Raw genomic sequence first — 15760 nt, 5'->3', positions numbered from 1 at the left:
ATATGGAATGCTGGCGCCCCAGGCAGAGGATTAACCAAGTGAGCCACGGCGCCGGCCCTGGTATCTATCATTTTCTATAAACATTTGCATTTTGTTTTGCTAAAAGTATGCAACACCATCTATGAAGAGTTCTTGCCAAAAATTACTTCTGGATCTAAGTGCCAATTTTTAGAAAGTATAGGCATTAGAGAAACCTCTGAAATAAGACCAGAGAGATACAGTCATCAGATTTTTTTCTAGATTTTTAGAAACTTTAAAGTATAAATGACCAGCTTCTTCAACAATTAAATTGAAGTTAGGGGCAGTGGGGTGAGAGGGCAGGGGATCAGGGTAAGAGACAGAGGAAAGGCTATAAATTAAAAGAGATTTAAGACACAACAAAAAAAGAAAAAATAAAAATTTGGCTTTATCAAAATAAGAACTTTTTTTAAAAGATTTATTTATTTGAAAGAGTTACACACAGAAAGGAGAGGCAGAGAGAGAGAGAGAGGTTTTCCATCCACTGGCTCACTCTCCAATTGACTGCAATGGCTGGAGCTATACTGATCCAAAGCCAGGATCCAGAAGCTTCTTCTGAGTCTCCCACATGGGTGCAGGGGCCCAAGAACGTGGACCATCCTCCACTGTTTTCCCAGGCCAAAGCAGAGAGCTGGATTTGAAGTGGAGCAGCCGGGACTCAAACTGGCGCCCATATGGGATGCTGGCACTACATAGCTTTACCTGCTATGCCACAGCGCCAGCCCCCAAAATAAGAACTCTTGTGAATCAGAGAACACTATTGAGAGACTGAAAATGCAACCCACAGATTGGGAGAAAATATTTTCCAATCATATATGTGATAAGGGATTACTATCCAAAATATATAAAGAACTGTGACAACAACAATAAAATGTACATGGGCAAAAAGACTCAGATATTTCTCCAAAGAAGATAATACAGATGGCTAAAAAGTACATGAGAATGTGCTCAACATTACTAGTCATTAGAAAAATGCAAATGAAAACCACAATGAAATACCACTTTATACCCATTCTGATGGCTATTTTAAAAAATCAGAATATAATAAACCTTGAGGATGTAGAGAAATTGAGAACCGTGGTGCACTGCTGATGGGAAAGCAAAATGTTGTAGCTGACATGGAATATGTCATAGTACCATTTCTGGCTGTATACCCAGAAAATTGAAAACAATTACTCAGATATTTGGACACCAGTGTTTGTAGCTGCATCATCTACAGTAGCCACATGGTCAAAATAGACCAAGTGTCCATCAGCAGGTGAGTAAATAAGCAAAATATGCCATAAATGGAATATGATTCAACCCTAAAAAGGAAGCAAATGATGACACGTGCTGCCATATGAATGAACCTTGAAGACATGCTGAAAAAAATAAGCCTGTCACAAAAGGAGAAACCGTGTACAATGCTACTTATTTAAAGTACCTAGAGTAGACATTCATAGACAGAAAGTAGATGTTACAGGAACTGGCAGCAGGGAGGAAATTGGGAGTTAGTGTTTAATGTATACAGGTGTGTCAGTTTGGAATGATGAAAAAGTTCTACTGATATGCAACAGTATGAATATACTTAATACAATTGTACCATACATTTAAAAATGGTTAAAGTCATAAATTTTATGTTATGTATTTTTTGCAAGGAAAACCCAGGTGAATTAAGAGTTCTATCCATCATGGGAAAGGGAGCAGGAGATGGGAGAGGTGCGAGTGGGAGGGAAATTATGGGGGGGGGGGGGGGAAGCCAATGTAATCCATAAACTGTACTTTGGAAATTTATATTTACTAAATAAAAAAAGAAGAGAAAAAAGAGTTCTATCCATCAAGTGCAACACGGGAATTTCAGATCCTCATCTGATCTCCTTTTAAAAAAAATAGATTTATTTATTTACTTCAGAGGCATATTTACAGAGAGGGAGAGACATAGAGAGAGGTCCTCCATCCTCTGGTTCACTCCCCAAATGGCCTCAATGGCCAGAGCTGAGTTGATCCAGAGCCAGGAGCCTCTCCCAGAGCTCACATGCAGGTATAGGGGTCCAAGCTCTCAGACCACCACCAGCAGAGAGCTGGATTGGAAGTGGAGCAGCCAAGACTCAGACTGGCACACGTATGGAATGCCAGTGCCACAGTCAGATGCTTAACCTACTGTGCTACAGTGCCAGCCCTCATCTGATCACCTTTAAAAATATTTTCTGAAACAGGCAATTGGTAATACTAATTTAAATTTGAAGATGATGAATTATCATTGATAATTGTGTTTGAGAGGAAGGATAACAGTCCTTATAGAGGGTTTACCCTGAAACTTTTACAATGAAATGATGTAATACATGGGATTTGTTTCAAAATAATCCAAAATAAATGGGAGGGGGTACTGAAAAGTATTATAGATAAAACAAGACTTGCCATGAGTTGGTGGTTATTGGAGCTACTTTCATTGACTTTTTATTTAATATAATTATATATAATTATTCATTATATTCTGTGTATATTACTAGGGATTTTCATGATAAAATGTTTTTAATTATTACTTGTACATTTTGCAATTATATCAAACTTAAGATCCTTAGAAGAATTTTTTTTGGCCGGCGCCATGGCTCACTAGGCTAATACTCCACTTGCGGCGCCAGCACCCCGGGTTCTAGTCCCAGTTGGGGCACTGGATTCTGTCCTGGTTGCTCCTCTTCCAGTCCAGCTCTCTGCTGTGGCCTGGGAAGGCAGTGAAAGATGGCCCAAATGCTTGGGCCCTGCACCCGCATGGGAGACCAGGAGGAAGCACCTGGCTCCTGGCTTTGGATCAGCGCATGCTGGCCGCAGCGGCCATTGGAGGGTGAACCAACGGAAAGGAAGACCTTTCTCTCTATCTCTCTCTCTCTCTCTCTCTAACTCTGCCTGTCAAAAAAAAAAAAAAGTTTTTTTTAATTACCAAGAAATCATGATTTTATAAGATGCTGTTGCTGTATTTATTGTGATTCTTTTAATTGCTAAAAAAAAAAAAAGAGAAAAGAAACTTGACACAATCTACTTGAGCAAGAAAGTTAGTTTATTTATTGACCAAACATAGAGTATCACACTCAACTTAATGCAATCACCAATATCCATTTTTCAGGCCTGCCAATATAAGACTCTATTCTCAGGCTCTAAATACTGGCTTCCTGGCAGTTCCAAACACTTTCATCATGGCTTTACATTCCTATGTGTAACATTCTCACATCATCAGTGCCCAGCACCAGAGAAAACAAGGTAGTCAGTGAGCATTCTCAACAGAATCTACAATATCACATTCGGTGGCCCAGCTTAGGTTATCACCCATCTTTCAACCAGACCCTGGAGCCAAAGTAATGACACCTGTTGAATAGATTGAACTCCTTGTCTGTCCTTTCGTTAGTTCTACAGAGAACACAATGATTGGCTTTGATCAATCAGGATCCACCTCCAGAGGTGAAAGTAGAGTCATCATACCCAAACTTTTTACACATAAGAATGGAGAAGGGGGGCTGGCTCTGTTGCGTAGTGGGTAAAGCCAATGCATGCAGTGCCAGCATTCCATCTTGGCGCCGGTTTGAGACCTGGCTGCTCCACTTCTGATCCAGCTCTCTGCTATGGCCTGAGAAAGCAGTAGAATTTGGCCCAAGTCCTTGGGCCCCTGCACCCACATGGGAGACCTGGAAGAAGCTCCTGGATCCTGGCTTCAGAGCAGCACAACTCCAACCGTTGCAGCCAATAGGGGAGTGAACCAACACATGGAAGACCTATCTCTCTCTCTCTGTCTTTCTCTCTCTCTCCCCGCCTCTCCTTCTCTCTGTGTGTAACTCTAACTTTCAAATAAACAATTCTTAAAAAAAAAAAAAATGGAGAAGGATGATTTTCTTTTTTTTTTTTAAGCTGACATAAGGAATTTATTTCGTAGAAAAGTAACATCTAGAGAAAGCCACAGGCAGCCCTAGTATTTCTACAGTACTATATATAAAATGACAAATGAAAATTTCTCACAAAGACAACACTGGAAGATACCAAAGCACTTTTTAAATCTAAGAATTCAAATTTTACTCAGAATGGTTTTACTCCTAACATAGATCCAAGTTTTAATACTCTGACATTTTGTAAACCTGTTAGGCAGTATACCCAATTATATACCATTTGGCAATATTCAACTTGGTGATCACTAAATCTGGTAATATAAAGACTTACTCATTATACTCATCTGGTATATCTCCACACAAATATTTTTAAATTCCAATATCTTTTTCAACTAGTAAACTGTTTGAATTATTTAAATATATTTAGATTTTTCTAGATAAAAACTAAGTTTTCTACACTTAACACAAAATCAAATGTACAACAAAATGTGGTAAGTGCTCACTGTGTTTTACAGGAATATTAATACTCTTACACAACGTTTATTTGCCTTTTTTTTTTACTTAATCTAAAAAATGCTCCCTATACACTGTAGCCAATTCTGTGATTTTTTTAAAAGAAATTTACACCTCCTAAATTCTCTGATTCTTCTTTCTTCCTTTTCTGGTACCTTAAATTCAGTATGAGCTTTACTGGTATCTCGCTGTTCATGTACATTCTTGATTTTTTTTTTTTTTTTTTGACAGGCAGAGTGGACAGTGAGAGAGAGAGACAGAGAGAAAGGTCTTCCTTTGCCATTGGTTCACCCTCCAATGGCCGCCGCGGCCAGTGCGCTGCGGCCGGCGCACCGCGCTGATCCGATGGCAGGAGCCAGGAGCCAGGTGCTTTTCCTGGTCTCCCATGGGGTGCAGGGCCCAAGCACCTGGGCCATCCTCCACTGCACTCCCTGGCCACAGCAGAGAGCTGGCCTGGAAGAGGGGCAACCGGGACAGAATCCGGCGCCCCGACCGGGACTAGAACCCGGTGTGCCGGTGCCGCTAGGTGGAGGATTAGCCTATTGAGCCGCGGCGCCGGCCGAGAAGGATGATTTTCTAAAGGAACATCAAATTACTACTACAAATACTTTATTACTACATTTTAAATCATATCATTTGACTTTTGGTATATACTCAATCTGTGTTACGCTACTGAATTTATGAATTTGCTTCACTTGAATATTGTGAATCATAAAACTTAAGTAGAAAATACGTAAAGTGTCATGCAAATAAATCTTGAGGATACATGTTACTTGCTAGCCAGTATCTATTCTCCCCTATTAGTAAGTATTTTCCAGTAAAACAAAGCCAATATTTTTATCTTTTTTAAAGATTTATTGGGACCAGCACTGTGGCACAGTGGGTTAACGCCCTTGCCTGAAGCGCTGGCATCCCATGTGGGTGCCAATTCTGGTCCCAGCTGCTCCTCTTCCAATCCAGCTCTCTGCTATGTCCTGGGAAAGCAGTAGAGGATGGGCCAAGTCCTTGAGCCCCTGCATCTGTGTGGGAAACCCAGAAGAAGCTCCTGGCTCCTGGCTTCCTTTGGCCATTGCGTCCATCTGGGGAGTGAACCAGCGGATGGAAGACCTCTCTATACCTCTACCTCTCTCTAACTCTATATTTCATTTGAAAGATGGAGTTTCAGAGGCAGAGGGAGAGAGAGGTCTTCCATCTACTGATTCATCCCCAAATGGCCACAACAGCCTGAGATAAGCCAGTCCAAAGCCAGGAGACAGGAGCTTCTTCTGGTCTCCCATGCATGTATAGGGGCCTAAGCACTTGGGACATCTTCTGCTCTTTCCCAGGAGCATTATCAGGGTGCTGGATCAAAAATGGAGCAGCTGGGACTCAAAATGGCACCCACATGGGATGCCGACACTGCAGGCAGCAGCTTTACCTGCTACGCCACAGAGCTGGCCCCAAAACCAGTATTTTTTTTTAACTTTTATTTAATGAATATAAATTTCCAAAGTACGGCTTATGAATTACAATGGCTTCCCCCCCATAACGTCCCTCCCACCCGCAATCCTCCCCTTTCCCATTCCCTCTCCCCTTCCATTCACATGAGGATTCATTTTCGATTCTCTTTATATACAGAAGATCAGTTTAGCATACATTAAGTAAAGATTTCAACAGTTTGCTCCCACACAGAAACATAAAGTGAAAAATAATAGATGATTTTTTTTTAAATGATGATGAAATCAGATCAGACCTATTGTCATGTTTAATCCCAGTGAGAGTCAAGTTGGGAATTGATAATTTCTTCTTTTTTTTTTTTTTTTACAGAAGATCAGTTTAGTATACATTAAGTAAAGATTTCAACAGTTTGCACCCCCATAGAAACACAAAGTAAAATATACTGTTTGAGTACTCGTTATAGCATTAAGCCTCAATGTACAGCACATTAAGGACAGAGATCCTACATGAGGAATAAGTGCACAGTGACTCCTGTTGTTGACTTTACAAATTGACACTCCTGTTTATGGCATCAGTAATCTCCCTATGCACCAGTCATGAGTTTCCAAGGCTATGGAAGCCCCTTGAGTTCTCCGACTCTTATCTTGTTTAGACAAGGTCATAGTCAAAGTGGAGGTTCTCTCCTCCCTTCAGAGAAAGGTACCTCCTTCTTTGAAGACCTGTTCTTTCCACTGGGATCTCACTCACAGATATCTTTCATTTACAAAACCAGTATTTTTAAAGACTTAATATGAGACATTGGCTGATGCCATCGTGGAGACTTAGAAGGCCCATGCGTTGCCACCTGTAAGCTAGACATGCAGAAAGATTAGTGAAACATAATGCAATCAAAGTCTGAAGGCTGAGAACTAGGGGGAATAAATCCCAATCAGAGGACAAAGGATAAAATGAGATGCCCCAGCTTAAACAGTGAGGCATGAAAAAGGGGTTAATTCCTCCTTCCTCCGCTTTTTTGTTTCACTGAGTGTATGATGCCCACCCACACTGGGGAGGGCAGCCTGCTTTACCTCATCTACCAATTTAAATGCTAATCTCAACTGGAGACACCATCATAGACACACAGAGAAATCTGGGAACTCAGTGGCCCAGTCAGGTTAACACTCGAAATTAATAATGATCCCTCCTCACTAGTAATAGTAACCTAATGAGACAGCGTCATTTCAGTATTAGGACTATACTTATAATATTGTTATAAAAATTTTCCACTGTACCTAAGAGAGGCAATTTAAAAATTAAAACATTTTTAATTAGTTGGAGTTTCATTGTTACTACCTCTGTATGATTACTACCATACCATCTAAAGCTTATTTTCAGATATGTTTTTATTTTTATCTCTTTCAGGGCTTATTTCATATACTGAGTATCTTTTCTTGCTTACCATCCTCACTAGTAAGTATCCCACGTATGGAAACTCTCTGTTCTTTTTAAGCAAGATTTTTGTATGTTTGGCATTTATGTCTTTATCATTAAATATATTATTGGTTCTTTGATTTTGTATCTACAAAATGATGGTGTTGGGTTAGATTATCCTCCTTCTACCTCCCATGCAGTATGGCACCTATAACTTTGCCTGCTTAATAAAAGGCTTGTTGAACAGAAGAATTAGAGTTAAATTTTGCCTAGGAATATTAAAAACACTCTGCTTAGACTATACAGAATTTCTGCCCAAAAAGTTTGAAGGTCACACTAAGCCAGTGAGAAACTTTTATAGATTAGAGAAACTAAGGAAACATACCAACCTGCGCAACATGTGTCTTATATTTGATACTAGAATAGAAAAACAGCATTAGTGAAAAAGCATGAAATCCAAACAGAACTGATAGTTTAGTTAATCATGCTATACCAATATTAATGTCTTAGTATTGATAAATATGTTATGGTTATGTAAGATGTTAACATCAGAGAAAGCTGGGTGAAGGGAGTATGGGTGCAACATTTCTGTAGATTCAAAATGATTACAAAATAAAACTCTAAAAAAAAACTGACTCTGAGATAGGGAGGTACAGAATAATAGTCAACATGAAAATGGGTGGATCCTATAAGCATTTATCAAAGCCCCTACTAAAACTAAAGAAATAAATCAAGTTCTCTAATTTTTTTCATTGAACCTCCGAACACTAAATAGCAGAACAACAGCACCGTGGAAGGGTGCTGGACTAGGCAGGGAAAAAGCCTTCATCTTAAATATTAGCCTTTGAAAATTGTTTTCTGGAGAGAATATTCCCTTTGTTGAGGTGCTTATTATATAGTAGTTTATTTCAAAGTTGAAGATCTATCTTCTACAGATAATTTATATTTTATTTTACATTTAAATAATATTCATTTTTCGTTTCATTGCAGAACCCCATAGTGGATTTCATGTTGCTTTTAAAATGCTGGATGCAGATGGTAATGAGATGATTGAGAAAAAGGAATTTTTTAAGGTAAGGAGATACTGGTTCTTTTCACTTTCTCACAAAACATCTGGATGCTTGGGTGATAATTCTACATTTCCATCCAAATCAAAATTCTATTCACTTTACATATGAAATGTCAAAAGTAATTTGTACGTTCAAAAATACTGAGTTTTCTTTAATATTACCTTGAGGAAACCAAAGCATCAGATTCTATAAAGAGAAATAATTGTTTTTTAAAGATTTATTTATTTATTTGAAAAGCAGAATATAGAGAGAAAGAAAGACAAAAGGAGAGCTCTTCCATACACTGATTCATTCCCCAAATTGCTGCAAAGGCCAGTGTTGGACCAGGAAGAAGCCAGGAGCTCAGAGCTTCATCCAGGTCTCTCATGATGGGGGAAGGGGCCCAAGTACTTGGGCCATCTGCTGCTGCTTTCCCAGGCATGTCAGCAGGGATTTGGATCAGAAGTGCAGCAGCCAGGACTCAAATGAGCACCTGTATGGGATGTGGACACTGCAGATGACAGCTCAACCTACTATGCCACAGTGCTGGCCCCAAGAAATAAATTTAAGCATTTAAGTTATTTAGAGTTTTGTTCTTGTTATTTCTGTAAACAGTAATACAGTAAAAATGGCTTTACTGATACATACCCTAAGAATCTGCATTAAAAGATATGTTAAAAAGTATTTTATATAATTTATTATTTATATAAGCTGAACAAATTTCATGCATTTTTATAGACAGATTTAGGAGCATATAGTGATACTCCTAACCTGACCCTGCCTCCCACACTCCCACTCTTCTTCCTTCATTATTCTTTAATTTTTACAATGACATACTTTCAGTTTATTTTATAATCATAAGCTTACTCTACTAAGTAAAGAATTCAACAAATAATAAGAAGAAAAAATGCTGTTCCTCAACAGCAGAGACAAGGGCTGAAAACAATAACCAAATCTCAAATGTTAATTTTGTAAATATGTATTGAAGTTTTTTGTATTCTATTACATTTCAAAGAAAACATGATATTTGTCTTTTTGGCACTGGCTTATTTCACTATAATGGTTTCCAGTTGCATCCATTTTGTTGTAAAAGACAGGATTTCATTCTTTTTTATGACTAAGTAGTATTTCATAGTGTATATATACATTTTCTTTATCCAGTCATCAGGTGATGGACAGCTAGGTTGATTCCATATTTTAGCTATTTTGAATTGAACTATAATAAACATGGAGTACAGATAACTCTTTCATAAGCTGATTTCAGTTTTTTTGGGTAAATTTCCAGGAGTGGGGTGGCTGGATAATATAGTAGATCTGTTTTCAGATTTCTAGAGAATCTGCATACTGTCTTCCACAATGGCTGTACTAGTTCACAATCCCATCAGTAATGGATTAAGGTACCTATTTCACCATATCCTCACCAGCATTTACTGTTTGTTGATTCATCCCATGCTAACTGGGATGAGGTGAAACCTCATGTTGGTTCTGATTTGTATCTTCCTGATGGCTAGTGATCCTGAGCATTTTTTGTGTCTGTGGCCATTTGAATTTCATACTTTGAAAAATGCCTGTTCATGTCCTTTGCCAGTTTCTTAACTGCATTATTTGTTTGTTGTTGCTGAGTTTCTTCAGTTCTTTATAGATTCTGGATATTAATCTTTTATCAGTTGCATAGTTTGCAAATATTTTCTCCCATTCTGTTGGTTGTCTCTTCACTTTCTTGAGTGTTTCCTTTGCAGTGCAGAAGGTTCTCAGTTTGATGTAATCCTGTTTGCCTATTTTTGCTGTTATTTCCTGTGCTTCTGGGATATTTTCCAAGAAGTCCTTGCCTATGCCAATGTCTTGCAGAATTTCCCCAATGTTCTCTATTCAGTGGTATCAGATCATAGATTTAGATCTTTGATCCATTTTGAGTTGACTATTTTTGTATATGGTGTAAGGTAGGAGTCTTGTTCCATACTTCTGTATGCAGAGATCCAGTTTTCCCAGCACAATTTGTTGAAGAGACTTTCCTTTTGTCAGGAATTGATTTTTTCTCCATTATCAAAGATTACTTAATTGTAGATGTATGGATCAAATTCTGGGGTTTCTGTTCTGTGCTCCATTGGTCTACATGTACATTTTTGAGCCAGTACCAGCATGTTTTGATTATAACTTCCCTGTAGTGGGTCTTGAAAACTGATATGATACCTCCAGCTTTGATTCTTGTCGTTTAAGATTGCTTTGGCTTTTCAGGGTCTCTTGTCTTTCCAAATGAATTTTTAGCATTGTGTTTTCTAGATCTAAAAATGTCATTGGTATTTTGATTGCGTTCATATTGAATCTGTAAATTACTTTCAGTAGTATGGACATTTTGATATTAATCCTTCCAATCCATGAACATGGAAGATTTTTCCATATTTTTAGTGTCTTCGTCTTTAATGTTTTCTAATTTTCATTGTAGAGAACTTTCATCTCATTGGTTAAATTTTTTCCAAGGTATTTAAATTTTTTGTTGTTATTATGCATGATATTGATCTTATAAGTTCTTTCTAAGCCATGGCATTGTCTGTGTATACAAAGGCTATTGATTTTTGTGTGTTAATTTTGTATCCTGCAACTTTACCAAATTTTCTTATGAGTTTCAATAGGCTCTCAATAGGCCTTTTGGTTCTCCTGTGTATAGAATCATGATATTTGTAAACAGGAATGATTTGGCTTCCTCCTTTTTGATTTGTATCCCTTTGATTTGTTTTTCTTGCCTAATGGCTCTAAAACTTCCAGAAATATATTGAATAGCAGTGGTGAAAGTAGGCATTCTTGTCTGGTTCTGAATCTTAGTGGAAATGCTCCCAACTTTTGCCCACTTAATATGATGCTGGCTATGGGTTTTTCATATATTGCCTTAATGTGTTGAGGAATGTTCTTTCTATTTGCTTAATGTTTTCATCATGTAAGGATGTTGTATTTTATCAGATGCTTTCTCTGCATCTATTGGGATACTCATATGGTTTTTATTCTTCAGTTTGTTAACGTGATATGTCACATCTGTTGATTTGCGTATGTTGAGTGATTTCTGCATACCAGGGATAAATCTCACTTCTTCCAGGTGAATGATTTTTCTGGTGTATTGTTGGATTTAATTAGCTGGTCTTTTGTTGTAATCATTTGCATCTATGTTCATCAGTGATATAGGTCTATAGTTCTCATTCTTTGTTATATCTTTTTCTGGTTTGAAATTAAGGTGCTACTGGCTGGCGCAACGCACTGATCTGAAGGCAGGAGCCAGGTGCTTCTCCTGGTCTCCCATGGGGCGCAGGGCCCAAGCACTTGGGCCATTTTCCGCTGCACTCCCGGGCCACAGCAGAGAGCTGGACTAGAAGAGGGGCAACCGGGACAGAATCTGGCGCCCCGACCGGGACTAGAACTCAAGGTGCCGGCACCGCAGGCAGAGGATTAGCCAATTGAGCCGTGGCGCCAGCCCTAAATTAAGTTTATATATGTTGACCATCTCTAAAAGTGATCTGGAAGAGTATGTATAGATATAAACATATGAGGGAAATAGGGTAGGTGATTTTAGAGCAAAAATATAGATACTTGCAAAGCAGTCTTACAAAGTTTTTGTGATTTTTCCAGTCTTTACAATATTAACCTAATTAAAAGCAAACTTTTTAGCAGTGTGCTTTTATCTCACCACTCTAAAGCATTTACCTCATTTTTTATAGAAACAGCTCTTTTCAGATCGTTTTTCAGTGATATCAGTTGTTGCACTGTTACAGATGGGACCACAGATAGGAAGAGAACATACACACACACTGAAAGTTCTTCTTGGGTCTGACTAGGGAATGTAAACTCAGTGAGGCAGAGTATACCTTGAACAGGCACATGGTTTCCTTAACACTGGGTTTCTGTTGGGGCCAGGTCCTAACAGACATAACCCACTTAACTTTTTGCTTTTATATTTGGAGGTTATATTACCATGCAGAAGAAAGTCACATGGTCTCTCTACTTAATGCTTCCAGTTCAGATTCTGCTGGTTTTTTGAACCAGACTCAGTTGTCTTTAAAGCTACATATTCATCCAGGCAACAAAAAAAACAACTTATGTCCCAGTGCCCCAACTTCTGCCTCCAACTTTCCGATGTTTCCAAAAAACTCCATTACATGAAAGTAATATTTAATAGGAATGAAGTAATTATAACAAGTATAATAATTGTAATTGGTTTGCAAACACAAAAGACCTACCTGAACTCATCTTCTAGGAGCTGGAATGTGCAAGCTTGTGTGAGATTCCCAATAGCTTCAGATACACATATGCTGCTTTTCATGATTAAATTATTAAATTCTACAGAAAGAATACAGAGCATTGATTAATCCGGTGAATGATTATGTAGAGACCAGTTAAGACTGTTTTTAATACATTACATTGAATAAAAATAGCTCAATATAAAATTTTAGGAATTTAGATTCTAGAATATTATTTACAAGCATAAGTATTGGCAACTTTTAATATCTAGGTGCAATTACTTCTTAAGTAGAATCTTGAAGTAACTTAAGTGGAATCTTGAAGTTAATTCAATGGTGTTTTTCCTTTCATTAATAAAACATGCATGTTATATATAAAATATCAGCCAAGTATGTTGCCAAATTCTAGAAAGGCATCTGAAAAAAATACAGAAAATTTATGCTTGACACCAAACCATATATACCTTTGCATTTTGTATGTGGTGTTAATTTGGTGTACTTCATAAAGCACATGAAAAATATTCAAAAAAAGCAACTGAAATAATCAAAGACGGGTATATATGAAGACCTGTCTTTTTTCTATTGGCACTGATTTTTTAATTTTTACTTTTTTAATTTTATTTAAGGTATACAAATTTTTTTTTCATATATCCAGATTTAGGAACATAGTGATGCTTCCCACACTCCCACCCTTCTTCCTCCTCCCTCTCCTATTCCCACTCTTAATTTTTTTTTTTTTTTTGACAGGCAGAGTTAGACAGTAAGAGAGAGAGAGAGAGAGACAGAAAGGTCTTCCTTCTGTTGGTTCTACCCCAAATGGCTGCTACAGCCGGTGCACTGCACTGATCCAAAGCCAGGTGCCAGGTACTTCCTCCTGGTCTCCCATGTGGGTGCAGGGCCCAGCACTTGGGCCATCCTCCACTGCCTTCCCGGGCCACAGCAAAGAGCTGGACTGGAAGAGGAGCAACCGAGACAGAATCCGGCGCCCCAACTGGGACTAGAACCCGGAATGCCAGCACCGCAGGCAGAGGATTAGCCTAGTGAGCTGCGGCGTCGGTCCCCACTCTTAATTTTTATAAAAATTGGCCGGCGCCGCGGCTCACTAGGCTAATCCTCCGCCTTGCGGCGCCGGCACACCGGGTTCTAGTCCCGGTCGGGGCGCCGGATTCTGTCCCGGTTGCCCCTCTTCCAGGCCAGCCCTCTGCTGTGGCCCGGGGGTGCAGTGGAGGATGGCCCAGGTGCTTGGGCCCTGCACCCCATGGGAGACCAGGAGAAGCACCTGGCTCCTGGCTCCTGCCATCGGATCAGCGCGGTGCGCCGGCCGCGGCAGCCATTGGAGGGTGAACCAACGGCAAAAGGAAGACCTTTCTCTCTGTCTCTCTCTCTCACTGTCCACTCTGCCTGTCAAAAAAAAAAAATCCTCCTCTTCCCTCGCTTCCATTTAAAAAAAAAAAAAAATTTTTATAAAAATCTATTTTCAGTTTACTTAATACTCATAAAATTACTTTATACTCATAAGATTAACCCTACACTAAGTAAAGAGTTCAACATATAGTATGCAGGAAAAAAGCACTGCTCCTCAACAGTACAGACAAGGGCTATAAACAATCATAGAATCTCAACATGTCAATTTTACTCCAATACATTACATTTTAGGTTCTCTATTAGTTACCACAGATAAGGGAAAGCATATGATATCTATCTTTTGGGGACTGTATAATTTCACCTAAGAAGAGTGGTTTCCAGTTGTGTCCATATTGTTGCAAAAGACAGGATTTCAGTTTTTTAATTGCTGAGTAGTACTTCATAGTGTAGATATACCACAATTTCTTTATCTAATTGTCAGTTGATGGACATCTAGGTTGATTCCATATCTTAACTATTATGAATTGAGGTGCAATAACCGTGGTAGTACAAATAACTCTTTCATATGTTAATTTCATTTTGTTTGTGTAAATTCCTAGGAGTGGGATGGCTGGTCATATGGTAGATCTATTTTCAGATTTCTGAGGTATCTCCATACTGTCTTCTACAGTGGCTGCACCAGTTTACATTCCCACCAATAATTGATTTCTATATGAGAGCCATTCTAAGTGGGGTGAGGTGAGACCTCATTGTGATTCTGATTTGCATTTCCTTGATGGCAGGAGATCCTGAGCATTTTTTCATGAGTCTGTTGGCCATTTGAACTTCATTTTTTGAAAAATACCTGTTCAAATGCTTTGCCCATTTCTTAACTAGATTGTTTATTTTGTTGTTGTTGAGTTTCTTGAGTTCTTTATAGATTCTGGATATAATGCTTTATAAGTTACATAGTGTGCAGATATTTTCTCCCATTCTGTCAGTTGCCTCTTCGCTTTGTTGACTGTTGCCTTTGCAGTGCAGAATCTTCTTAACATGAGGCAATCCCATTATCCCATTTATCAATTTTGGCTCTGCCTATGCTTCTGGGATCTTTGCCTATGCCAATGTCTTGCAGAGTTTCCCAACATCCTCTAGTGGTTTGATGGTATGGGGTTGTAGATCCATTTGGAGTGGATATTTGTGTAAGGTGTAAGGTTGGGGTCTTGTTTTATACTTAGGCATATGAAGTTCCAGTTTTCCCAGCACAGTTTGTTGAAGAGATTGCACTTGTTCCAGGGATGGATTTTAGCTACTTGTCAAAGATAAGTTGGTAGGGAACATGCATTGATTTCTGGAGTTTCTATTCTGTTCCATTGGGCTACATGTCTCTTTTTTTTTTTTTTTTTCTGTCAGTACCAGGCTGTTTTGATTATAACTGCCCTGTAGTATGTCCTGAAATCTGGTATTGTGATGCCTCTGGCTTTGTTTTTGTTGTATAAGAGTGCTTTAGCTATTCAGGGTCTCTTATATTTCCATATAAATTTTAGTATCATTTTTTCTAGATCTGAAAAGAATATCATTTATATTTTGATTGGGATTGCATTGGTATTGTGGACATTTTTAATGATATTAATTCCTTCATACTTTAAACTTTTGCTGGGAGATTTTCTGCCTTCCTATTCTTTCACAGTGATGACTATCTTTCTGTGCTTCTCTGTGTATAGCATATCCTTCAGCATCATTTGTAAGACTGGATGAGTGGTAACAAATTCTTTCAATTTCTTTTTGTTATGCAAGGGCTTTATTTCACGTTCACTCATAAATGAGAGTTTTTGGGGCCAGTGCTGTGGCATATCAGGTAAAGCTGCCACCTGTGGCGCTGGCATCCCATGTATGGACACCAGTTCAAATCCTC

General features: G+C 38.6%; 1 protein-coding gene across 1 annotated transcript in view; it reads left to right on the top strand.

The window, feature by feature from the left end:
- The window catches only part of MICU2 (mitochondrial calcium uptake 2), a 158608-nt gene that overhangs the window by 101017 nt on the left and 41831 nt on the right, over positions 1–15760 (top strand). The window contains exons 5-6 of the mRNA XM_070049155.2: positions 7221–7268; positions 8220–8302. Coding sequence (XP_069905256.1) covers positions 7221–7268; positions 8220–8302 — 131 coding nt within the window. The remainder of the gene's footprint in view (positions 1–7220; positions 7269–8219; positions 8303–15760) is intronic.

Source organism: Oryctolagus cuniculus, chromosome 9, assembly GCF_051225735.1.
Source record: "Oryctolagus cuniculus isolate XC-2025 breed Fujian yellow rabbit chromosome 9, ASM5122573v1, whole genome shotgun sequence".
In the NCBI taxonomy this organism is placed as follows: Eukaryota; Metazoa; Chordata; class Mammalia; order Lagomorpha; family Leporidae; genus Oryctolagus; species Oryctolagus cuniculus.
The sequence above is the reverse complement of the archived record's forward strand: the minus strand, read 5'-3'. Positions and strand labels throughout refer to the sequence as shown.